This window comes from Colius striatus, chromosome 21, assembly GCF_028858725.1.
Source record: "Colius striatus isolate bColStr4 chromosome 21, bColStr4.1.hap1, whole genome shotgun sequence".
NCBI lineage: Eukaryota > Metazoa > Chordata > Aves > Coliiformes > Coliidae > Colius > Colius striatus.
Window position 1 is genome coordinate 3,976,320 of NC_084779.1, and position 23,489 is coordinate 3,999,808.

Sequence of the window (23,489 nt, forward strand, 5' to 3'; positions counted from 1 at the left end):
TTGTGGTGTATAGCCTCCATATGTGATTCCTTCTTGTTTTCCCCTCTGTTCCAGGATGAATCTGGTAGTAGTGGAGGCATAAGCTCTACCTCAGCTAGTGTGAATAGATACATACTCCAGTTAGCCCAGGAGTATTGTGGTGACTGCAAGAACTCTTTTGATGAACTTTCCAAAATCATCCAGGTATTGATGGTCATTGATTTGAGTTTGGGCCATGTGTTTTCTCCTGTCACCAGGCACAGTGCATTTCAGGACTGGGAAGTAAGATGTTGTGCCATTCTGTGTTTAATGGTGGCATTAACAATAGGTGATCAGCTGTGTGTTGTCAGGGAAATAACAAAAGAATCACTTCTAGAAGCTATGGTTACCATGAGTATCATGGATTTGTCACGTTCCCAGTGTTATCCTGCATGTCATGTAGACAAGAAGCCTTTCAACAGGGCAGATGACTGATAGCTAGGTTGATATTCCTCATACCTTCCCATGTTTCTCATGGATCTGCTGTTGACAGGAGGGTTTCCAGATCTGAGATACTTGGTTAGTAAAGGGGTATTTCCCACAAAACACACAGGGGAAAATAACCTATGAGTGGGATTAGCAACTATTTACTGCCTCACAAGTCCACAGCTTCCATTTCTTCTTTCTTCTGTTTCCAGAAAGTGTTTGCCTCTCGAAAAGAGCTGCTGGAGTACGACCTTCAACAGAGAGAGGCAGCAACAAAGTCCTCACGGACCTCTGTCCAACCCACCTTTACTGCCAGCCAGTACCGTGCCTTGTCTGTTCTAGGCTGTGGCCACACATCATCCACTAAATGCTATGGCTGTGCCTCAGCTGTCACTGAGCACTGCATAACGTTGCTCAGGGCTCTGGCAACCAACCCTGCCATCAGGCATATCCTCGTGTCCCAGGGCCTTATCCGGGAGCTCTTTGACTACAACTTGCGGCGGGGCGCAGCCGCCATGCGGGAGGAGGTGCGGCAGCTCATGTGCCTTCTGACCAGGTGAGGCCTGGCTCTCGTGGCAGCCCTCTGCCCTGTGCTGGGCTCTGGGAAGCTGCAAGCTTGGAAACACTGGATCTGAAAGGAGATCAGAGGGTAAGGGAGGGCTCTTGAGATGGTCAGGGGACTGGAGCCTCTCTCTGCTGAGGAAAGGCTGCGGGACCTGGGGCTGTTGAGCCTGGAGAAGAGGAGACTGAGGGGGAAGCTCATTAACACTTATAAATACCCAAAGGGTGGGGGGCAGGAGGATGGGCCAGTCTTTGTTCTCTTGTATCCAGTGACAGGACAAGGGGTAACAGGCACAAGCTGGAACACAAGTGAAAACTGGTTTGATGCTGAGCCCTGGCCCAGGCTGCCCAGGGAGGGTGTGGAGGCTCCTTCTCAGGAGGTTTCCAACCCCACCTGGACACATTCCTGTGCCCCCTGAGCCAGGGGAACCTGCTTGAGCAGGGGCTGGATGAGCTCTGCAGGGCCCTTCCCACCCCCACCGACTGGGGTTCTGTGAGTAGTTTCCTGGGGAGATGCCTTACATCAGCAGACTGTGACTGCTTATACTTTGGTTATCAACTAAGCTGAAATCCCAGGAGCTTTTGGTATTTAGTACAAGCACAGCATAACAGTGTTCTCTTTTTCCTTCTGGAATTAGGGACAATCCAGAGGCCACACAACAAATGAATGACCTAATCATTGGGAAGGTTTCTGCAGCTCTCAAGGGACACTGGGCAAATCCAGACTTGGTGAGACTCCACTGTTCTCTGTTTCCTTTTTCTGCCCCTCTGCAACTGCTGGTGTATTCTAATCATGGCATCTCTTCTATTATCATGCTCTGTTTGTAATGGGGAAGGTCTTTGTGTCTTGATAGGAAGGAGATAAAGTACAAAATGATGTGATTAGGTAGAGGCCTAAGTTTCCTCAGGCAGTTCTGCCTCTCTTGCTGTTGCTTGCAGCTGTCCCAAATTGATTGCCACTCATCTTAAATGGGCATGGGATTAAATTTACTTGGATGTGTTTTGAACCTGTGTTTTTTTAAATATCAGAAGGCAAAAAAGGATTGCTGCATCACCAAGACTTCTTAAGCCTTTGAACATGTGTCTGTGTTCCAGGCAAGCAGCCTCCAGTATGAAATGCTGCTGCTAACAGATTCCATCTCGAAGGATGACAGCTGCTGGGAGCTCCGACTGCGCTGTGGTGAGTTCAAACAACTCACAGCAAGGCTTCATTTTTAAGTGCTATACCCAGAGCCATGCACTGTAATTAAAGATTTTAAGGAAGGGAACTGAGAGTAAAAAAATGGAGTTAGCAGTAGCTTTGTCTTGGAACAGAAGTGCTGAGAAACAGGACGATGGAGGCGTGAAGGGCGAGATGGCGAGGGTCTCTTGCTGTAGTCCCTGGCTGCATGGGGATGTGGTAGTTTTGCTTGAGGATGTGAAGTCTTGCCTAACTCTGAACACTGAATGTGCTGTCTAGAGTTGTGAAGGTGTGCTAGCTGCAGATCTTACAGGGGAATGCAAATGGGTGCCTGTCTTTCAGCTCTCAGCCTCTTTCTGATGGCAGTGAACATTAAGACTCCAGTGGTTGTTGAAAACATCACCCTCATGTGCCTGCGCATTCTTCAAAAGCTGATCAAGCCACCTGCTCCAACCAGCAAGAAAAACAAGGTATTGCCTTAGATGCTGAGCAAGGCATCTGGAAATGTGCTGGTTAAAGTCTGGCACACTGATCTCAGTGATTTAACAACTTTGGGATGAAGCCAGGCCTTGCTTCTCCTGGTCACAGCTGCTAGTGAGGCACAAGCCCTGGGACTTGTGCAGATTACAGGTAACTGCTTTTATACTCCATGGTCTCTGGAGATCCCTTCCAACCCTCACCACTCTGGTGTTCTGTCAATCAAGCACCTAAATGTTTTAAGTACAGAACTACAATTGTGATAAAAGTGATGTTGGTGCTGCTCCTTGATTGTCAGCCAGGATCACATTTGCAAGGGAGAAGGTATGTTTCTGCTTTGATCTGTCTGATCACCACAGAAGGATGTCAAAGATGGATTTACTGATATTTCAGCAGTAGCTGGAAGGAGGCATCTCTCTTAGATCATCATTAACAGAAACTGTCCACCCTGCTCTTGTCCAAGAGCTGCATTTACCTGTTACCGAAGCAGATGCAACCAGTGATTCTCCTACAGGAGTTCCTGTGGAGGGAACAGGCTGCAGCTTTCTGAAGAATCATAGAGCTGTTTTTGTTTATTAGGATGTGCCTGTGGATGCTCTCACCACTGTGAAGCCTTACAGCAATGAGATCCATGCACAAGCTCAGCTGTGGCTCAAGAGGGACCCCAAAGCATCGTATGAAGCTTGGAAAAAGTGCCTCCCTGCCAGAGGTAGTCCTGTGCTTTTTCTAGCTCTATGCAGTTGTGTGAAGGAACATGTATGTCCCTGCAGATTTCACTAGGGGTCTACTTGCACTGAGTTGTGTTGTCTTCTGTCACATGACATCTGATGTCATCTTCCCACTTAGCTGTGTAGTCCTTACAGTTGTAGCACTGACTTTTCTAGCCTGTGTTGCTCAAGCCCTGAGCAGAAAGTGCCCTCTGCCCTCTGGCCCTCTGGCCCTCTGGCCCTCTGGCCCTCTGGCCCTCTGCACTCTGGCCCTCTGCACTCTGGCCCTCTGCACTCTGGCCCTCTGCACTCTGGCCCTCTGCCCTCTGCACTCTGGCTGGAGAGAATCAGGAGAAGGTGAAAAAAATGAGATATCTCTTTAAAATGATACCAGCCAACTGAAAAGCTGATTGAATCCCCTGAGAGGCTGTGGGATTTGCATCTGGCTTGGAAGTGAACATGGCAGCAGAGAGAAATGAGGAGCTACTCAGCTTCTCAGCTGGAGTTCAGAGAGTTCCAGTATAAAGAAATATAATAGTAGTATGCAGTTAACAGCTGCTGACAGTTGTGTTGAGCTGGGTTCAATATTGCAGGTATAGATGCCAATGGGAAATCTCCCAGCAAAGCTGAGCTTCACCAGCTCTACTTGTCAGAAAAATACGTCTGGAAATGGAAACAGTTCATGAGTCGCCGAGGGAAGAGAACCTGTCCCCTGGATCTCAAACTGGGACACAACAACTGGCTGCGCCAGGTGAACCTGGGTGAAAACTCCAGTGGGATGCACTGGGCAGAGTTAAACAGCAGAGATTGTTGATAGTTTGATGCCCCTGGGCAGAGGGGCTGGAAAGCTGCTGGAGGGAAAGGGCTGAACAGGAGCCAGCAGCGTGCCCAGGGAGGCAAGAAGGCCAAGGGCATCCTGGCTGGGCTCAGCAGTGGGGTGGCAGCAGGAGCAGGGCAGGGATTGTGCCCTGTGCTGGGCCCTGGGCAGGCTGCAGCTCCAGGGCTGTGTCAGTGCTGGGCCCCTCACTCACTGCCACAGGGACACTGAGGGGCTGCAGCGTGGCCAGAGCCGGGCACAGAGCTGGGGAAGGGGCTGGAGCACAAGGGGCTGGGGAGGGGCTGAGGGAATGGGGGTGTTGAGCCTGGAGAAGAGGAGGCTGAGGGGGTCAGTGCTGGGCTGGGCAGGGTGAGGGCAGGGCTGGGACTGCAGCAGCTTCAAGGGCTTTAACAACCAAAACGATTTAATGATTCTGTGAAAACACCACTGTTTTCTCTGTGCACATCAAGTGAACCATCCTTTAATGCTCTCCCCTTAGGTGCTGTTCACTCCTGCCACTCAAGCTGCAAGACAGGCTGCATGCACTATCGTGGAAGCTCTGGCCACCATCCCCAGCCGCAAGCAGCAGGTGCTGGATCTCCTGACGAGGTATTTCCATGGTGCCACACTTGGCAGCTCCAGGATTATCTTCCTTTAATTCCCATGAGAACCATTCCCTTCTACCTCTCCCTTGTACACCTCTGCTTCACAGATCATTTTGAGTTGGATTCTAAAACTTAATGAGCTGGGATAGTATTCCCTTGCTGCCCAGTAATTAGCTGTGCCAGTTCTGTGCCAGAGGTAAGCAGGTGCTGTTCAGCTCTGTGGACATTTCCCCTGCTTCTTAGACAACAAAAACAATAGGGGGAACTCACTTCTATGTCCTGTGACATAACTTACCCCAGCTGACACTGGTAGCATAATTGGGCAACTTCTTTTGGGGACAAAATGCCACTTTCACCACTGAGCAGCTGTTAGCAAGGAGGACAACAGGACAGATTCCTGGAGGCTTTTTCTTTCTTTCCATGGTGCCTTTAAGCTGTGAATAACTCTTGTTACTGTGAAATGATTGTCAGCATGTGTTTCTCTTTACCAGCTACCTGGATGAGCTGAGCATTGCTGGGGAGTGTGCTGCTGAGTACTTGGCTCTGTATCAGAAACTCATCAAACCAGCTCACTGGAAGGTCTACCTGGCAGCCCGGGGGGTTCTGCCCTACGTTGGCAGCCTCATCACAAAGGTATGGGCTTGAGTGGAGGAATTAGGTAGCCCCAGAGAGCTTGGCCCTGACCTGTCATTTGGGTCTTTTTGCTTGGAAATCTTCATCTCTCTGTTCAGTGCCCTGTTGCTGACTCTTGGCAGATTTAGGAAGTTCACACTTGCACACTGTCACCTCTGAGCAGGAGCTACAGTGGTTTTAGCCCCAGCTGTAGCCTTCCTCAGCACAAACTCCCTGCTAGACTTTAACTGCTCTGGGGGCAGCTGTGCTAAGGGCTATAAGTAATGTCACACTGACTTGGCCCCAGCTCCAAGCTGGAAGCTGTCTTAGCTGCCAGACTGGTCTCCAAAGGCCCTTAATGACAAGGGAGGATTAGATGTGCTGCCATTCCTTGAGTGGGAATTACAGCCTGTTGGAGAAGCACCATGTTTAACCTGCAGTCTTCAAAGTGTGAGTTTTCTGTGCTGGTCCCTGGTGAGCTCCAAGGAGGCAGATGATACCCTCCTATGATGGTGGCCTTGAGTCCATCATGGAGGGCCACTGGAGCAAGTCAGTGGTAACAGATAGGTCTGGATTGACACGAGGAGGGTGTTTGGGGCAGTTTTGCCCTCCTCTCCACCTTCTCTCCCCACTGCTAGACTGCAGTTCTGCTTTCCCTGTGGCTGGCTCTGTTTCTTTGCTGTGTTCCTTTGCACCCTGTGTGAGCTTGCCAGCTAGTCCTTGGCACTGTAGTCTCTTGTCCTAATAGGCTTGTTAATTATTTTCAGGAAATAGCTCGTTTACTTGCCTTGGAGGAAGCAACTCTCAGCACTGATTTGCAGCAGGGATATGCCTTGAAGAGTCTCACAGGTACCTGGTGGCATCAACTGCAAGATTAGAGATGGGGTGGTCTTTGTTCTCTACCACCACTTAGCAGACTTTCAGAGAGATGTGGGTCAGTGTTTTGCAACTCCCTGTGTTGGATTTTAACCCTTAAATGGCTTTTTCCATCTTTTTGGAGTCAGTTTGAAGTTTTAGTTACTTGAACTGTGGCAACATGCCATGAGCAAACCTCATCCCAGCACTTCTCCACAATTACTCTTACTGTACAGTATCATTCCTGGGACCATTTAAACACTGCTGATTGATTCCTACCTGTTGGTTTCTACCTACCTATTCTATGGGAGCTTTTCTGTTTGGGATCATCTGTGGTACACTTTGTTGAGACACTTGAGGGAAATGAAAACACATCCTCAACGAGGTCACTCCTTTGTGTATCCTCTGTCATGTTCTTCAGAAAGTAATGGACTCTAAAGCCTGGCTTCTTGCAAGAAAAAGCATGTTGATAAAGATATAATGAGGAGCAAAGGATGTGGTGATTCTGTATTGTAGCAGAGACTGATTTGATGATGTTACTGACAGGTCACACTTGCTGTCACATCATCTGAACGAGCTTTGATGTTGTAAGGGGAGCACTTACCAGCTTCTGGAATATGAGACATGCCCAAAAGTGCAGAGTGTTGTATGTAACACTTGCAAAGCCTCCCCATCCCTTTCCTCATTCCCTCCCCACAGTCCCACACCATTTACAAGGTGGCTCTCACAAGCCAGGCTTTTTGTCTCCAGCCTCAAACCACGGGCTGACAGTGGGAGCTGTAACCAGCCATTTCATTGTCCTCCTTTCATGCTGCTGCTCCCTGTTTGCTGGCCACATGACATTCTGAGCTAACAAAGCACACTTGCTGAATATCTCCTTGCTTTGTAGGTCTCCTCTCATCCTTCGTGGAGGTGGAGTCCATCAAACGGCACTTCAAAAGCCGCCTGGTGGGTACGGTCCTGAACGGTTACCTGTGCTTGAGGAAGTTGGTGGTACAGAGAACCAAACTGATTGATGAAACTCAGGACATGCTGCTGGAGATGCTGGAAGATATGACAACAGGTAAAACCCACCTTAGGTCCATAAATCCACAGTCTGGGTCAACCAAGATGAAAAAGCAGATAGTTAGAGCCACACGAAGGACTTCTTTGTCTTGTAGTAAAGGGGTTTTATTGTGGCTTGGACCTTCCCTAAGTTTCCTTTTGGCACAGAAAAGGTAAATCACATTCCTTTTCCAGGAGTTTAAAGCTCCTCCTTTTTATGGGATTGCTTTTACTGCAGCTCAAGCATGCAAAGGGCTTTCCTAGGAAACATACCAATAAATAGCCTTTCATCTTTGGAGCAGTGGATGTGCAAAAGAAAAGGGCAACAAAGTATGGTGCTTATTACAGGAGGATTCATTGTGTATGCTGAGTTAAAATGGAACCTGTAAAACTGATTCCTGTGTTGTCTTTTTGTAATGACCCCTTTTCTTGGCAGGCACAGAATCTGAAACCAAAGCATTTATGGCAGTGTGTATAGAGACTGCAAAACGTTACAGCCTTGATGACTACAGGACTCCAGTCTTCATCTTTGAGAGACTATGCAGCATCATCTATCCTGTAAGTACAGAGGGGACTGTAGCATTGTTTGCAAAGTTCAACTTCTTCAGCAAAGAGTTCCTTGCACTTTGGTTAAACACCTTTTACAGTAATGATTGTGTACTGGCCAGTGTAAAACTCTGGCAATGTGGTGTCTCAGGGGGCTGGACTTGGATGATCTTTCAAGGTCCCTTCCAGCCCTTGAGATTCTGTGATTGAGAGTGTGGTTAAAGGAAAAGTCACCCTGTCTCTGCTGCTCTGTAGGAAGAGAATGAAGTGACTGAGTTCTTTGTAACTCTGGAGAAAGATCCCCAGCAGGAAGACTTCTTACAGGGCAGAATGCCAGGAAATCCCTACAGCAGTAATGAGCCTGGCATTGGGCCACTCATGAGGGACATCAAGAACAAAATCTGTCAGGACTGTGACCTGGTAGCTCTGCTGGAGGATGACAGTGGAATGGAGGTGAGAGTGCACACGTGTGGCTTCCTTGCAGGGGTGTTTGTGGGCAGCTGGGGGTTGCTGGAGTGGTGATGCTGTGTGAGCTTGTTCTTCACAACATGTGTTCTGTTTCTCAGCTTTTGGTGAACAATAAGATCATCAGTTTGGATCTGCCTGTGGCTGAAGTCTACAAGAAGGTGTGGTGTCCTACTAATGAGGTATGTGTTATCTTCATACCTGTTCACAGCACAAAGCACATGCTCTTGGGATTGACAGATAAAGGGAGCAAATAATACAAGGCAGGATTAGTCTTCTGTCACAGAATTAATTGGGTGTTATTGCTCAGCACCTTTTTGTGCTCTCTTAGGACAGACCATTACTCAATTCTGCAACATAGGTGATGTAAAAGCACATAGTGCTGACCAAGGTGTGTTGAACTTGGCTGTGTAGCTTGTCAGATGTGTGAACTCTCTTCTTGAGGAACAAACCTCCTTCTGTTCCTGTGGGGAAAGAGCTGACCTTTGTGTCCCTGCCTTTCAGAGCACGTTTCACGCTCCCTCTGCACGTGACGCTTCAATGTGTGTGCACAGACAGGGACAGCACGTTGCTCCATCAGTCTGCACCCAAGAGATGAACCCAAGTTATTTCTGGAGAGAGGGAGCATCCAGCATTTCTCCATATTACTCTTGTGCTTTTCATATAGGGAGCTCAAGAACTGGACAGATTTCCTTCTCCCAGTTTGCTCTTGGTAGTGTGTACTGCTTGTTTTTCAGAGGAGGAAATGGACCCAACAGGCTTAAAGGACTAGTCCACTGTGTCTCAGTAAGCTTGTTCCAAAGGTGGATGTGGTCCACAACAAGCTCTTCCCTTCCTTCTAGACACTAAAATCAGCTCCCACTGAGAGGGAATCCATCAGACTAAATCTTGCCTGTTACAGAAATGTTCTTCAGAGGCACTGCTGGTAGCACTTGAGATCATAGAAGACTGATTTGCCCAAGGTTTCATGTTAATTCCTCATTTACTCCTGGGCTGCAGTCACCTTGGGGTGGAACCTCAGTTTCCTCAAACCAGTTTTTTGCTACACCCCTGGGGAAGAATTCAAACAAAACACCTGTTTCCAGTGAATTGTGATACAAAGAATGGTTCTCATCCAGCTTTCAGTGCAGTGCAAGCCCAAGCCCAGAGCTAAGGGACAGCCTTCACTTTTTAGTAAGGTACCAAGTTGGAGATGGAAGTGAGGTGCTGGTCTTAATCTATGAAACCTGATTTGATCTCCAGTCAGGTTACTGAGGGGAATGATTGCAGGTGCTGCCCTGTGCTGCCTGCAGCTCTCCCAGGATGCTGTGCTGCTGGTGAAAGGCAGGGTTTGAACAGCTTTCATCTGCCTTCCTTTGTGTGCACCTCCCCAAAGCTCTTCTGGAGCTGCTGCTCACGTTAGACAGGCTCACAAGAACCCAACCTCAGGCCTCTTTTTGTTTCCCCTTGTCTCTCACTGGCTTTTTTTTGTTCATCTGCCACTTTACCAGGGCCCCTGTGGTGTTAATTGCTGGTCTCTAGCGTGGCCTTTGAGCAGATCTTCCCCCCGGGGCTTTGCTGTGCTTATGCATTTGCTGTGACATTAAGCACTGCTTATTCCACATTAGGCTTAGCCTGCCTGACAGCTTTTTCTCTCACAAGGTCTCCTGCTCCCAAATCTGGGATTTTTCTTTTCTGCTTTTTTTTATTCAGACCTATGGATTAAAATGGAAAGTTTAATGATGTGCTGTCAGTGTTTGCAGCTGGAAATGCATGTGGAAAACCAACCCTTTCCCAGGGTAAAAGCACAGCTTGTGCTTCAGTGGGTTTGGCTGTATCATTCTAGTAATATACTGTCTTCCTGAAAGCTCATTAAATTGCCTTTTACTCCTCCTCTTCCATTTTCCATCCTTACAGATCTTATCTGTTTGAATGCACTCACCCAGTTGGCCTCTCCTGCTTCTCTCACTGGGCTGTGCATGATCCCTGTGTTACCCAGGTGTGCTGTGCCTCACCCTCAGAGGGAGAGGTTGCCATGGGAGGCAGGCCATTCTCTCTAGATGAACACAGCTTGCTTGCCTAGATCTTTGCCTGGTGCTAAAGGAAAGTGTTGGAGGAGGTGTAAGGAGGAAGAGACTGTTTATTACCAGCCTGTCAATCTAATTGGCAATGCCAGGAAAAGCTGGACAGACCAAGAGATGAGTCACTGATGTTTTTGCAGGTGGTGGCTTTGCTGTTGTTTTGGATTCATTGCAGTACGGGGAGAAGGAGGGAGTGAAAGATGTCTGTGTTACCATCTGCAGTCAGAACACTGGGAAGGAGAACTGAGGCTGGAGTGTGTGTTACAGGCTGTAACAAGAACTGGGCTGGTGTGTAAGTGGCCCAGAGGTGTAGCTCGCTGCCCTCTCTTGCAGGGGGAGCCCATGAGGATCATTTACCGCATGCGGGGGTTACTGGGAGATGCAACCGAGGAATTCATCGAGTCCCTCGACTCCACCACTGGTAACACCCTTGTCTCCTGGAAGCTGGGATTAGATGTGAAATCTGAGGTGCAGAGCAGTGGCACTGTTGTCCTTGCAGCAGCAGAGCAGTGGCACTGTTGTCCTTACAGCAGCAGAGCAGTGGCACTGTCACCCTGACAGCAGCGAGCTTCGAGTTGATGGACGTTGCTTTTGCTACATTTACCTGCTTCACCAAGTGTGGGGGAGGGTTTTCCCAGCCCTTTATGTCTATACTTGGAATGTGAACACTTGCATGGCACAGGGACCATTCTGCCTGGCCCTTCTTCACATTCCTGCTTAGAATTATTATCCAGTTCAATACAGCTGAAGTGATTTGAGCTGCTGGTAAATGTGTCCCACTGGACTCTCCATTTTGCTTCACTGCATGAGCTTGCCATGCTGTGGCTGCTTCCTCTCTTCACTAGCTGTATCTGTCTTGTAGATGAAGAGGAGGATGAGGAAGAAGTTTACAAGATGGCAGGAGTCATGGCCCAGTGTGGAGGCTTGGAGTGCATGCTCAACAGGCTGACTGGAATCAAGGACTTCAAACAAGGCCGGCACCTCTTAACTGTGAGTCTCAGCTTCTGCCCTTTGGGCTCTGGAGTTACAGGCTGGGAAACACCACAAATAGTGGCAAAGTTGAGTTGTCTGCCTTGTGGCACTGTTTAAGCACTGGAGCACAGGTTTCTTTGCACTAATTGATGAAAACCTGAGCAATTTCTCCTTTCCCTCTCCCGTTCTTCTTGGTTAACAATTCTTTACAAAGACATTGAAGTGTGTAGGAGCTGAGGAGTTAGCAAGGCTAAATCCTGTCTTGCTAGATAGATTGTTCTCTCCCTTGGCCTTAGTTCAAAAGGTTAATGTTGGTCTGAAAATCTAGCCTGTACTTTACCCCAGCAGTCTGGAAACTACTTATTTATTGAGTGCTTTTAGTTTCAGCACAATCCTCCTCATTTGGAGGGCACCATGGAAAATGCACTGCCTGTGTTTTACAGGTGCTGTTAAAACTGTTCAGTTACTGTGTGAAGGTGAAAATAAATCGTCAGCAGTTGGTGAAGCCAGAGATGAACACCTTGAATGTCATGCTGGGAACTCTTAACCTGGTAAGGACAACCTGTACCTTCATAAAGTGCTTCCCATGGACTCCAAGGGGTTTCAAGTAGCTCTGGCTGTCACGCTAGAGGAGATCTTAAATCCTGCTGGACTGGCACTGCAAATTACCTGTTGGCCATTCCTTCTGTGTTAGTGAGTGGGATTGTGTGTGTGGGTCAGTTCAAGCAGTTCCTGCTGTTGTTAACAATACCTGCTGCCATCCTCTCCAGGCTCTGGTGGCTGAGCAGGAAAGTAAAGACAGCGGCGGGGCGGCCGTGGCAGAACAAGTGCTGAGCATCATGGAGATCATACTGGATGAGTCCAATGCAGAACCTCTGAGCGAGGACAAGGTGAGTGCCTGGGGCTCCCTGCACCAATGGAAATGTTGACTGGGATTCAAGGCTTGCAAATAGCTTATTAAAGTGATAACTGAGCTACAGGAGCTGTGCTGAATGTGAAGCTTGTTGGCATGTCTTAGCAGGCAGTGGAGGCAGGGCGAGAGGAGTGCCCCGAACCAAAGGCACTGGGAAGCTTCTTTAGGATGGTTCTTGCACAGTCAGGGTGGGAGCTGTTAGGCACTGCTTGGATCCCTTCCTGCTGCTTTGGGCCACAGGCCAGGGAGAGACAAGAAAAGACACAGCTCTGCCTTGTTTTGTCGAGTGTTTTTGTACATGATGAAAACATGATTGATTTTCTCCCAGCTAGCTGAGGACAGAAGCTGTGTCTCAGCTCCATGGAGAGTGAGAAGAGTTTCTTGGCCATGTTTTGAAACTGTTGGTGTGTAGGAGTCTGACATCCTTTGGGCTAACACTGTTAGACCTTTTTGATTAAAGTACTAAGTGGAAGAGGTCAGTAGTCAGCCAGAGGAGTTGTTACAACCATTCCATGAGACAGATGGGAAGGAGGCAGGGTTTTGGTTATCATCAAGCTATCTTACCAGAGCTAGAGCTCTTATCCTTTGAGACTGGAGCAGTCTAACAGCCGCTCCTATGATACCAAAGTGAGGCTTTTCCTGACTGTTGCAGATCTGTTACTGAACATCAACCATGCTGCCCTTCCTTTGCAGGGTAACCTCCTCCTGACTGGTGACAAAGATCAGCTGGTGATGCTGTTGGATCAGATTAACAGCACTTTTGTCCGTTCCAACCTGAGCGTCCTGCAGGGCCTCCTGCGCATCATCCCCTACCTGTCCTTCGGGGAGATGGAGAAGATGCAGATCCTGGTGGATAGATTCAAGCCCTACTGCAACTTTGATAAGTATGTTGTCATATTTCAGCTATAAAAGCACATTAAATCAGTTGTGTTGGCAAGTCTATGCCTTTTGTCTTGCTCATTGATCATGGGATCATTTGGGTTGTTAAAGCCTTTGAGGCTGCTGCAGTGCCAGCCCTGCCCTCACCCTGCCCAGCCCAGCACTGACCCACAGCCCTCAGCACCTCAGCTCCACGCCTTTGGGATCCCTCCAGGGCTGGGCACTGCCCCAGCTCCCTGGGCAGCCTGGCACAGGGCTGACACCCCTCTCAGGGAAACAGTTCTGCCTCAGCTCCAACCTCAACCTCCCCTGGGGCAACTTGAGCCTGTTTCCCCTCACCCAGCTCCAGAGGTCCCTGGTACATAAGCTGAATTTCCTATCTCACTCCTAAGCCATTCTAAAAAGAGAGTATGTAGCTTGGGAAATGGGGCTTTAGAGTATGCTCTGAAGGGACAGGGGCCTGAGGAGCTTTCAGGGTAGGTACCTGCATTCAGAGGTGATACAATGAGATTTACAGGCAGAGAGTTTTAAAGAGCCTGCATGTTTATCATTTCTTCTCTTTGTTCAGGTATGATGAGGAGCACAGTGGAGATGATAAAGTCTTCCTAGACTGCTTCTGTAAAATAGCAGCAGGAATAAAGAACAACAGCAATGGCCATCAGCTGAAAGATCTCATCCTTCAGAAGGGAATTACACAGAATGCCCTGGACTACATGAAAAAGCACATTCCCAGTGCAAAGAAGTAAGAGTCACTCTTTAATTTATGTGATAATCCTGAGCATCCTTCTCTCATTTCACCACCACAACAGTCTTCCAAGAGAGCTGTTGAGAAATCCACGGTGAGATGCATTTAGACATGGTACAGCTGTGCTGCAGAGGGTCTGGTGGGCCAGTGCTACTACAGGGATAGGCTTAAAAACCTTGGAACCTTCCCATTTGATGCCCATCCAAGCTTGGATATCAAAATACTTGTGTTTCCTTCCTGTTCCTTACCTGTTGCACTACAGCAGAGCTTTTGCCATCCACAGCCACCTCATGGCTGTTGACGTGCTGAGAGCGGGAGTGTGACTGTCACTTCACTAAGTGATGGAGGAGGGATGCAGGGCAAGGGGGCTTGTCTGGCTCTGCAAGCTGTGCTGCTGCCTGACTGCCAAGGGCCTTTTCCAAATGGGTGATTGCCCTTCAGCTGCTGTCTCTTGTTTTCTGAGCAGTTTGGATGCAGACATATGGAAGAAATTCCTGTCTCGACCTGCACTTCCCTTTATCCTGCGCTTGCTGCGGGGACTTGCCACCCAGCACCCTGCCACCCAGGTAAGGAGCCTGGCCTGAGATCCGAGCAGGACAGGGCAAGCTTCTCACACTGCTGCTTTTCTCTGTACTAGTTGATTCTGTGCTGATTTTTCACACTTCAGGGAGCATCTGCTAGCTGGAAAAAGTGTGTGGGGCAGAGATTTTGACTTGAATATCTGCTCATTCTGTGTGGTGGGAGATTTACTTGCCCATGTGGACAGCAGGTCGTGTAGGGCTGTGAACTGTATAAGTGTTGACAAGCTTCTCAGAGCTTGATTATTGCTTTCAGAATGCTTTTTATCCAGTGTCCACACCTGACCTCTTAGCAATGGCCAGTGTAGAGGCAAATTGCCCCAGTCTCCTCTGCAGATTTAGGGTCCAGGGTCCATAATGTAAAAGAAAGTAAGACACTTGGCAAAAATTGTTCCAGGTCAGAGCTTCTGTTGAGCTGTTGTGGGTGGGATCAGAGGGAACAGTTACTGCCATGGGAAGCCTTTGTCTGAAGAAGGTGCTTGTGTTTCAATCCCTGTCAGGTGCTAATAGGTACAGACTCAATTACCAACCTGCACAAACTGGAGCAGGTGTCTAGTGATGAGGGGATTGGGACGTTAGCAGAGAACCTTCTGGAGGCACTAAGGGAACATCCAGAGGTGAATAAGAAGATTGATGCTGCCCGGAAGGAGACACGTGCAGAGAAGAAGCGAATGGCCATGGCAATGAGACAGAAGGCCCTGGGCACTCTGGGCATGACGGTAAGGTCTGTTTGGAGTGGTGGCAGACAAGTGGTCTAGTGAGCTTTGCTTTCTGGCTGCCAAAACTGACACACAAAGAATTGTGTAAAATGATTTGCTGACATTGAAGGAAAAGCTTCTTCCCTGTTGAGGTGAGGGAGCCCTGGCAGGGGCTGCCCAGAGGGGCTGTGGAGGCTCCTTCTCTGGAGCCATTCCAGCCCAGCTGGATGAGCTCCTGTGTGCCCTGCTCTAGGTGGTGCTGCTCTGGCAGGGGGCTGCACTGGATGAGCTTTCCAGATCCCTTCCAGCCCTTGAGATTCTGTGAATTGATTACAGAGCTCAAGCCTGGGGTTTCCCAGCACTGCTGGGAGGGTAAATAGAGTTGCCAATAGCAGAGTGGGACATGAGTTGGGCATCCCTGTAATGGTGCTGGTGTCATCTCATTGTCTTTGTAACCTGCTCAAGCCATTCTCCTTTTCAGACAAATGAGAAGGGTCAGGTAGTGACCAAGACTGCGCTGCTTAAACAGATGGAAGAGCTTATAGAAGAACCAGGTCTGACTTGCTGCATCTGCCGGGAAGGATACAAGTTCCAGGTAAAGTGAGATACTTTGGCAAAGCTCTGGGACCAGCTGAGGGCACTTGGCCAGTACCCAGCTGCACAAGGGTTGGTGCAGTGGCTCTGGGACATCAGGAACTCTCAGGTTTGGTTCTTGGGATGAGTTAATCCCAGAGGTGGTCGGGAAGAGGAAATGTGTTTGCAGGGAAAGCTGGAAAAAAGACTTAGTGTAAGTTTGAGGCAGTGAGTGGGAGAGATGATACTCAGTGTAGCATTCAAAAGGGTGAACTGTTAGAGGTGTGAGTGATCTTTACCAGAGCTGTTGTGTCATTGCAGCCCACTAAAGTCCTGGGTATTTATACTTTCACCAAACGTGTTGCACTGGAGGAGTTTGAGAACAAGCCCCGAAAACAACAGGGATACAGCACAGTCTCTCACTTCAACATTGTCCACTACGATTGTCACCTTGCAGCTGTGAGGTACGTTGTGAGCACGAGCTGGGTGCTGCTGGTGATGTATGATCATGGCACTCAGGATGGTGTTTGCTTATGAGGTGATCACTTTGCAGCCTGGTCACAGCCACGGGCTTCTTTCTTGTGGTCTGCTTCAGTGTGCCAACTTGTCAGGCCTGGACACTGAGGTGTGAATTCCATGATGGTGGAATTGTCCAGTTTTTGATGGTTTCTCAGTCAGGAACTCGCTTCCTTCTGACTTGCCTGGGTGTGGATTTGCTTTCCCAACACAGGCTCGCTCGTGGCCGTGAGGAATGGGAGAGTGCAGCCCTACAAAATGCCAACACCAAGTGTAACGGGCTCCTGCCAGTCTGGGGACCTCATGTGCCAGAATCTGCTTTTGCCACTTGCCTGGCACGGTGAGTAGAAATGGTTGCTCCTCGGGCTGGTGTGCAGCTGGGCAGGTGAGTCAGGGTGTTACCCCAGGGACAGGCTAATGTCAAACCATGGAATCAAAGATGATGGCAGCTAAATCCTAATAAACCTGAGCAACTTCAGATTCTGCCATCAAGGTACCTCTCCTACACAAGTGCAGCTGTCTGTCTCCTTCTTGGCTTCATATAAAGACATAAATTCATTACCTCCTTGGCCCCCAGTTAATCCTGAGGGTGCAGTCTGCAGTAACCATGTTGATTCATTTGTGGCCCAGTGACTATCAGCTCTACAAAGGAAACCTGTCTGACACCAACAGATTCCCCTGTGTAGATTTCCAGCCCTCTGTTGGCTGGTAATGAGTTAGAGTAGCCTGACCACTTCCCTGGAGCAGATGGAGATGGTTTATCCTGTTGCCCAGATTCTGGTCCACCTTGTGCTGGGTTCATACAGCAGTGTCAGAAATGAGGAGTGGTGCCACCTTTAACAGGGTGCAGCCAGGGAGCTGGATCCCAAGCTCTGGACATGGGGAAATTATGTTGATGAGCATAGACATGTATGCAGATGGAATTGGATTTGCCAGAGTAAGATGAGAGCTTCCCTTTGGGGAGGTTAACTGAAGGCAGCACAGCTTGTATTTTTGTATCCTGTTCAGTCTTTCAAAGCTTTTCTGTGAGATAACTGCTCAGCCTCTGAGCTGAGGTGTGGGGGGAGAAAAAGAAACTACATGAAGGGCTGGACTGGATGATCCCTGAAGGTCACCTCCAGCCCCTGCCGTTCTGTGAGTCTGTGTTCTGAAAGGCTTTTGAATCAAGTAACACCCTTTGGTGTTTTCCAGCCACAACACTTACCTCCAGGAATGCACAGGGCAGAGGGAACCCACCTATCAGCTCAATGTCCACGACATCAAGCTGCTGTTTCTCCGCTTTGCGATGGAGCAATCGTTCAGCGTAGACACCGGAGGAGGAGGAAGGGAGAGCAACATCCACCTCATCCCATACATCATCCACACGGTGCTCTACGTCCTCAACACGTCAGTACCTTTCCCTGAGCAGCAACCACTGCTTTCCACTCTCAGGTCCCTCTCTGAGTCCCTAAGAGCTGCAGTCTGGGCTTTGTTACAGATGTGGCAAGAAGGGTGGAGAATCACCCAGGAGCTTTTGGGAGGAAGCAAATTGCAGCCCTTGAGCGGGTTTGCGCTGTTTGAGGTGCAGCGTTGCTGCCTGAACGTGCAGGAGAACAGAGAAACTATTGAGTAAAAGCATTGGGAATTAGCTTCTCTTTCCATTCTAGATGTAGTTATTACCTCTGAGGTGTGCAACAGGGTTATTAGATTGAAGAAACGCTGCCAGCTTAATTTTCTCTGGAACAGACAGGAGAGACACTACGGTGAAGTAATTGTTGTGAGCTGCAAACTGAACCCCGGTGGCGTTTCCATCCCGTGTTAAAACAACACAATCCATTTTGTTGCCAGTTTTGACATACTGCTCTTCTCCTGGCCAGCTCCATCACATTGTCCTGACAGTTTAAAGATGTGTTTCTTAACTGTGATTGGGTTTTAATCCATCAACAGCAGCATAGGAACACTCCTGCTCAAGTGTTCCAGTCAGATCTTATTTATGCAAAGCAGAGGAAGAGAAGGGTGTGTTTTGGCTTGGCATTGAAGTGTACAAATCTATAGGCACCTCAGTGCTTTGGGAGGGCCTGAGCTGGTTGTGATAACACAGCACCCTCTGCAAAAAGGGGATGTCCAAACACCTTCTCTTTGTGGAGTTAGAAATACTAACTAGAGGAGGGAGGGTGTAAGTGTTTAAATGCACAGCTCTTAACTAAAGTCACTCCAAGTGGAGTGCAATGAAATCTCTTCTCACTTTCCCACCTGGAACTAGTCAACATCTTGGCTCTAATGCAATTTGTCTATTGTTGTTAAGTATCTCTCTCCAGATCCCAGTGCTTGTTGTTTCCTTTGTCTCCCAAGGGACTCAGAAATGAAACGATTCTTTTCATGTCATCATTGTGCTTACTGGCACCAGAGAGCCCAGAACCTGCTGTGAGGCTCTTGTGTAAAAATGCATCATGGAGTTCCCACACATCATTTCTCAATATTAGATGGAGAAAAGCAAGAGCTACTGGTTGGCTCCCAGCTGCAGCATGTGGCAGGCTGAAAGGTCACACAAAGCTGACACCCAGACACAGCTTCATCTGCTAGGATGCTGCTTTGTGTTTTCCTGATAGGGAGAGTATATCTAACTTAATAATTGAGGGACATACCTGGCTGGCAGCCCCCTCCTGACGAAGCAGAGCAACAGACTGTGGTCAGGTGTGATATATCTTCACAGGGCCCACTGTAACACGGCTTGCACGGCCAGCTCTGGGATATATCAGGACTGCTGAAGAGACTGGAGCTATGGGAGAGGAGAAGAAATGCTATCTGTAGGCTTACAGTAAATACACTGTCTCTTTGGGTTTGAAATTGGGCTGTGTCTTCTCAATGATTGCCTGTGCAGTAGATGAATAACATACATTGATTCTAAGGTCTGGCTCTAGGAGCTGCAGTCGTGCTGTCAGATGGGAGATGGTACAATCTGAACACACGCACTGCCTGCCCTGGCTTTACTTTTTCCTCTAGAAAAGGGAAAAGTAACTGTACAGAAGTGTTAACCTGTACTGGGCCAGTGCCAAGTGCCTTGCAGGCCTCTCTAGGATTAAGGAAAAGTGTTTGCTTTAGGCTTGTGTGCTTGTATGGGAGCAAACACTCAACCAGTGGGTGACCTGGGGGAAAGCCTGACAATGCCAAGCTAGCACTGCTTCCCCCTGGGTCACACTGCATGAGGGGTACCTCAGAGTCCCTGAGCTGCAGCACACTGGTGTGTAAGATCCCAGACAAGCTGCTGAAGCTTTTCTTGTGTTCCAGAACTCGAGCGACTTCGAGGGAGGAGAAGAACCTCCAGAGCTTCCTGGAGCACCCCAAAGAGAAGTGGGTGGAGAGTGCCTACGAGGTGGATGGGCCCCATTACTACACCGTGCTGGCACTGCACATCTCACCCCCTGAGAAGTGGAAAACCATGCGAGTGGAGATCCTCAAAAGGCTCCTGGTCACCTCCCACGCGAGAGTGGTGTCACCAGGGGGAGCCAGCAGGTCAGTGCCAGCTCCCTCCTCACACCCAGCAGCTGCTGGCAGCTGAGCCAAAGGCACGTGTGGGTTTTAGGGCAGATCCCAGCCCTTTGTGTAGCTTTGTGCTCAGGTATGAGCAGCAGCCCTCAGTTCTGGAGGGGTTTTACAGCAGAGCAATCAGCTGAACGGTGCTTTTCCTAGGAGTAGAGCTAAAGGGAGGAATATGGGAAGATGCTTGTTTCCCCTCCCACCTCAAGTGAAACACTTGAGGAACTTGTGCCATTTCAGAGCTGCTTGTGTGCTCCCTGCTTGTCTCCCTGCAGAGGCTGTGCTCAGATCAGTGCAGCAGCTTCCTTAAATAGCAAAATAGAAATAGAAATCAAATGCCATTGCTTTTAAAGAAGAAGAAAGATCAATAGCAGCTGTCAGGCACTTGAAGCACAAGAATAAGTGGCTGTGCCTGCCTGACAAAAGATACATTTCCAGAGAAGGAAGGGGAATTCCAGTTTCTGCAAAGATGATTTGCAATAGCTGTCACAATTAGCAATACATTCATTATTATTCCAAGTCGCTTTCAAGGGCAATTCTTCTTCTGATGACATTAATTATGTGTTTGATAAAGTCATTTCAATTGTAGCAACACACAACACAGCATGCAGCAATGCTATTAGAGCCATCAGAAGTGAAAGAGCCCTTCAAGGGGCTCCTGCATTGGTTTCAGTGCTGGTTTCTGCTGTTGAAGCTCAGCTTGCTCTGTGTCTGTGCCTCCTGTTTCCACCACTCTGTGTGAATCCTGGGAGGAAGGGGGGGTTCAGCAGTTACAGGGGGATGTTCTCATGGAGGTCTGTTTTGTCACACACGAGGGTGTGCAGCTTTTCATGTGGCCTATGAAAAGAGAACAGGTAAAGCAAAGCCCCTGTGTGGGTTTACTGTGGGTGGCTGGGGCTTTTTTAACACTCTTGGTAAATGATTCTTGTTTCTTATCTCTAAGCTTGTGTGTCATGAAAGAGTATTGAAAGGAGAGGAGCAAGAAAGTTGCAGCTAAACCAGCCAATCTTTGGGATTTCAGGGGAAAACACTCAGAGTTCTCAGGAATTATGTCAAGGTTTGTTCAAGGGCTTTCTTTAATCCTGGCAGACTAAGAGAGCACAAAGCCTTCCCCTGGTAATGCCTCTCAGAAATAGAAAGATGGCAATTCAGCTTTTCAAGAAGAATTTTGTGCTTATTTATTCCTGTGGAAGAGGCCAATGGAGGATGAAATACCCAGCAGACAGTGCCAGTACCTGGAACTTGTAGGCTAAAGCAAAGAGTGAAGCCAATAGCTGTATCATCAGAGCAATACATCTGCATACAAAAGATGAGCACTAGCATTCCACATTAGGTGCAGTACAGGGAGCACCACTACTCAGACTAAAGTGCATCACACTAAATGCTGAGCAAGGACTTGCTGTTGAGGAGTCAGTGTAAGAACCACCAGCACCTCGAAAAGCAGCTGAGGGTCAGCTCACGACCCTAAAAAGGGCCTGTAACTCCTCTTAGTGAAGATGCACGTAATACTTGACATTCCCTCCTACTTAAGCCAAGGCAACAAATAAATACATCCCATGCCCTGTCCTGTGGTTTGTTTTATCCAGCTGCTCAGCTGGATTAGTGAGTGGAAGACAGATTTGAGGAGGATCTCACACGAGTGTCCCGTGTCTGCGCCAGGAGCTGCTGCTGTTGCAGCCTGTCGCAAGACCAAAGTGGGAGACGCTCAGCACCTCCCCTGCTTTAGAGACACTTTGTGTTTCAACCCAAAGGTGACATTCCCAGCCTGGGTGGAAGTTCTGGGTTTGTTCTTTGGGTTTGGGGGTTGGTTTTTGTTTTGTACAAATTCCAAAGAACTGAATCAAGTGCCCAATTACCTGCTGGTTCTTGCAGAAGCCAGGGTTCCAGCTGGAACCATCCTACAGAGGCTTTTCAAGTGTAACTGTCATCTGGAGTTTGGGAGAAAAAGATCCTTTTGATAGATATGTTTTTATTCATGAGAAAAGCAAGGCTCCTGAAGTGTTAATGTCTAACTTTGTGCTGGCAATCCATGCATGGCTGATGAGCCTGATCCAGCTTACGTTAATGAAAAGGCTGCAGCTATTATGAAGTAGCTGTTCCAGGAGGTAGCTACCAGAATTAACCCACAAGGGCCTTTTAGTTTTCAATTAAAGGAGCCAGACTCCAATTAGATCAAAACCATTAAAAAAGAGAAACTCTTGTGTGGCACTATTTGGGAGTCTGGAATTCGCCTCGCTCTTCAGCTGCTGCTTCCCGTGGAAATTTAGTCACCTTTACTAATTGGTTTTCCTTTAAATAATTAAGGCTAGCTGCCCAAGCAGGCTGCCACCTACCAAGCTGGCTGGTTGAAGGGCAGGCACACAAAGGTAACCTGCTAGAATAAGAGCAGCAAAATGATCATTTCCCCCAAATCCTCTCAGCTTGCAGCAGATTGCACGTGCGCCCGTGGTGAGACAGGAACACCCCTTGGTCGTGCTGACTTGTGGCAGCTGAGTTAGTTCTGGAAGCATAAAAAAGGGGCTTTTTTGGTGGTGTTGTTGCAAAGCTTTTAAGTGGCGAGCAGGAAGCGACATGTGATGGAGGCAGATGTACCTGAGAAACACATGCAAGAAAATTCCAAGCCCATTAGAGTTGCTGGCAGGAGGTTTCACCTTGCCAGAACCTGTCCTGTGATTAATCCTGTAAACTCTGGGAGCTGTTCTCCTGGGACAGCTCTGTACCTTTATGGCATTTCTTCAGCCAGCAGCTGAATTTCCACGTCCTTTCATGGTGATGGAATAACCAGGAAGATATTGCATGGGAATTATTCCATTCCTCCAAGGACAAATGATTCCCCTCAGTCTTTCAGAAACACTCCTGTGAGTTCCCTGTCACTGATACAGCATCTGAAACTGAGATTTGGTTATTTCTTCAGGGGTCTTCTGTACTGCAAGTGGCACACACAGATGGGGACTCTGACTTGGCTCTTCATTTCCTACTCAGTCTTAGTGGTTCCCTTCCCTCTGAGCTTGTTTGCTCTCCATGGCCTCATTCATGTTACAAATGCATCAAGGGTGGGTGTGAGGAGGCTGGAGCCAGACTGTGCTCAGTGATGCCAGTGACAGGACAAGGGGCAACGGGCACAAGCTGGAACAGAAGAGGTTCCAAAGCAACACAAGGCAGAATTTGTTCCCTGTTGAGGTGAGGGAGCCCTGGCAGGGGCTGCCCAGATGGGCTGTGGAGGCTCCTTCTCTGGAGACATTCCAACCCAGCTGGATGAGTCCCTGTGTGCCCTGCTCTAGGTGGTGCTGCTCTGGCAGGGGGGTTGCACTGGATGAGCTTTCCAGGTCCCTTCCAGCCCTTGAGATTCTGTGAGTATGGTTCCATTGGTTAACTGCTTTGGTTAGACTTGGCACAGCTGGCAGAGCAAATTCCTAGCCTTAGGAACATGAAATCATGGATGTCTGATGTCTGTAGCGTGTCCAAGAACACACAGCAAAGCTTCCTGAAGGCCATTCCCCACACATTATTGATGGGCATTTGGGCTGTTTGGACTCTTCATCAAGTCATTTACCAAAGCACAGTAAAGTGATTAACTCAAAGATTGATTTCATTATCTTCCCAGACTGGCAGATAAGACAGTGAAGGAATATGCAACGTACCGCTCTGGCCTTCTCTTCTGGGCCCTTGTAGATCTCATCTACAACATGTTCAAGGTAAGGAAAAACCCACTGAAGTCCATCTGTA

At 48.5% G+C, this 23,489-nt stretch overlaps 1 protein-coding gene across 2 annotated transcripts in view; it reads left to right on the plus strand.

Annotated features, from left to right (window-relative positions):
• UBR4 (ubiquitin protein ligase E3 component n-recognin 4) overlaps positions 1 to 23,489 on the plus strand; it is an 82,208-nt gene that overhangs the window by 56,598 nt on the left and 2,121 nt on the right. For both annotated transcript variants that reach the window (XM_062013092.1, XM_062013093.1), the window contains exons 77-104: positions 55 to 183; positions 657 to 1,000; positions 1,644 to 1,734; positions 2,101 to 2,185; positions 2,528 to 2,655; positions 3,242 to 3,371; positions 3,963 to 4,120; positions 4,686 to 4,795; positions 5,283 to 5,424; positions 6,171 to 6,252; positions 7,148 to 7,321; positions 7,739 to 7,860; positions 8,104 to 8,301; positions 8,415 to 8,495; positions 10,707 to 10,794; positions 11,236 to 11,363; positions 11,789 to 11,896; positions 12,116 to 12,235; positions 12,952 to 13,142; positions 13,706 to 13,879; positions 14,349 to 14,448; positions 14,961 to 15,179; positions 15,640 to 15,753; positions 16,053 to 16,195; positions 16,462 to 16,587; positions 17,439 to 17,633; positions 19,515 to 19,739; positions 23,368 to 23,458. In XM_062013092.1, the coding sequence (XP_061869076.1) occupies positions 55 to 183; positions 657 to 1,000; positions 1,644 to 1,734; positions 2,101 to 2,185; positions 2,528 to 2,655; positions 3,242 to 3,371; positions 3,963 to 4,120; positions 4,686 to 4,795; positions 5,283 to 5,424; positions 6,171 to 6,252; positions 7,148 to 7,321; positions 7,739 to 7,860; positions 8,104 to 8,301; positions 8,415 to 8,495; positions 10,707 to 10,794; positions 11,236 to 11,363; positions 11,789 to 11,896; positions 12,116 to 12,235; positions 12,952 to 13,142; positions 13,706 to 13,879; positions 14,349 to 14,448; positions 14,961 to 15,179; positions 15,640 to 15,753; positions 16,053 to 16,195; positions 16,462 to 16,587; positions 17,439 to 17,633; positions 19,515 to 19,739; positions 23,368 to 23,458 (3,996 nt within the window). The remainder of the gene's footprint in view (positions 1 to 54; positions 184 to 656; positions 1,001 to 1,643; positions 1,735 to 2,100; positions 2,186 to 2,527; positions 2,656 to 3,241; positions 3,372 to 3,962; positions 4,121 to 4,685; positions 4,796 to 5,282; positions 5,425 to 6,170; positions 6,253 to 7,147; positions 7,322 to 7,738; positions 7,861 to 8,103; positions 8,302 to 8,414; positions 8,496 to 10,706; positions 10,795 to 11,235; positions 11,364 to 11,788; positions 11,897 to 12,115; positions 12,236 to 12,951; positions 13,143 to 13,705; positions 13,880 to 14,348; positions 14,449 to 14,960; positions 15,180 to 15,639; positions 15,754 to 16,052; positions 16,196 to 16,461; positions 16,588 to 17,438; positions 17,634 to 19,514; positions 19,740 to 23,367; positions 23,459 to 23,489) is intronic.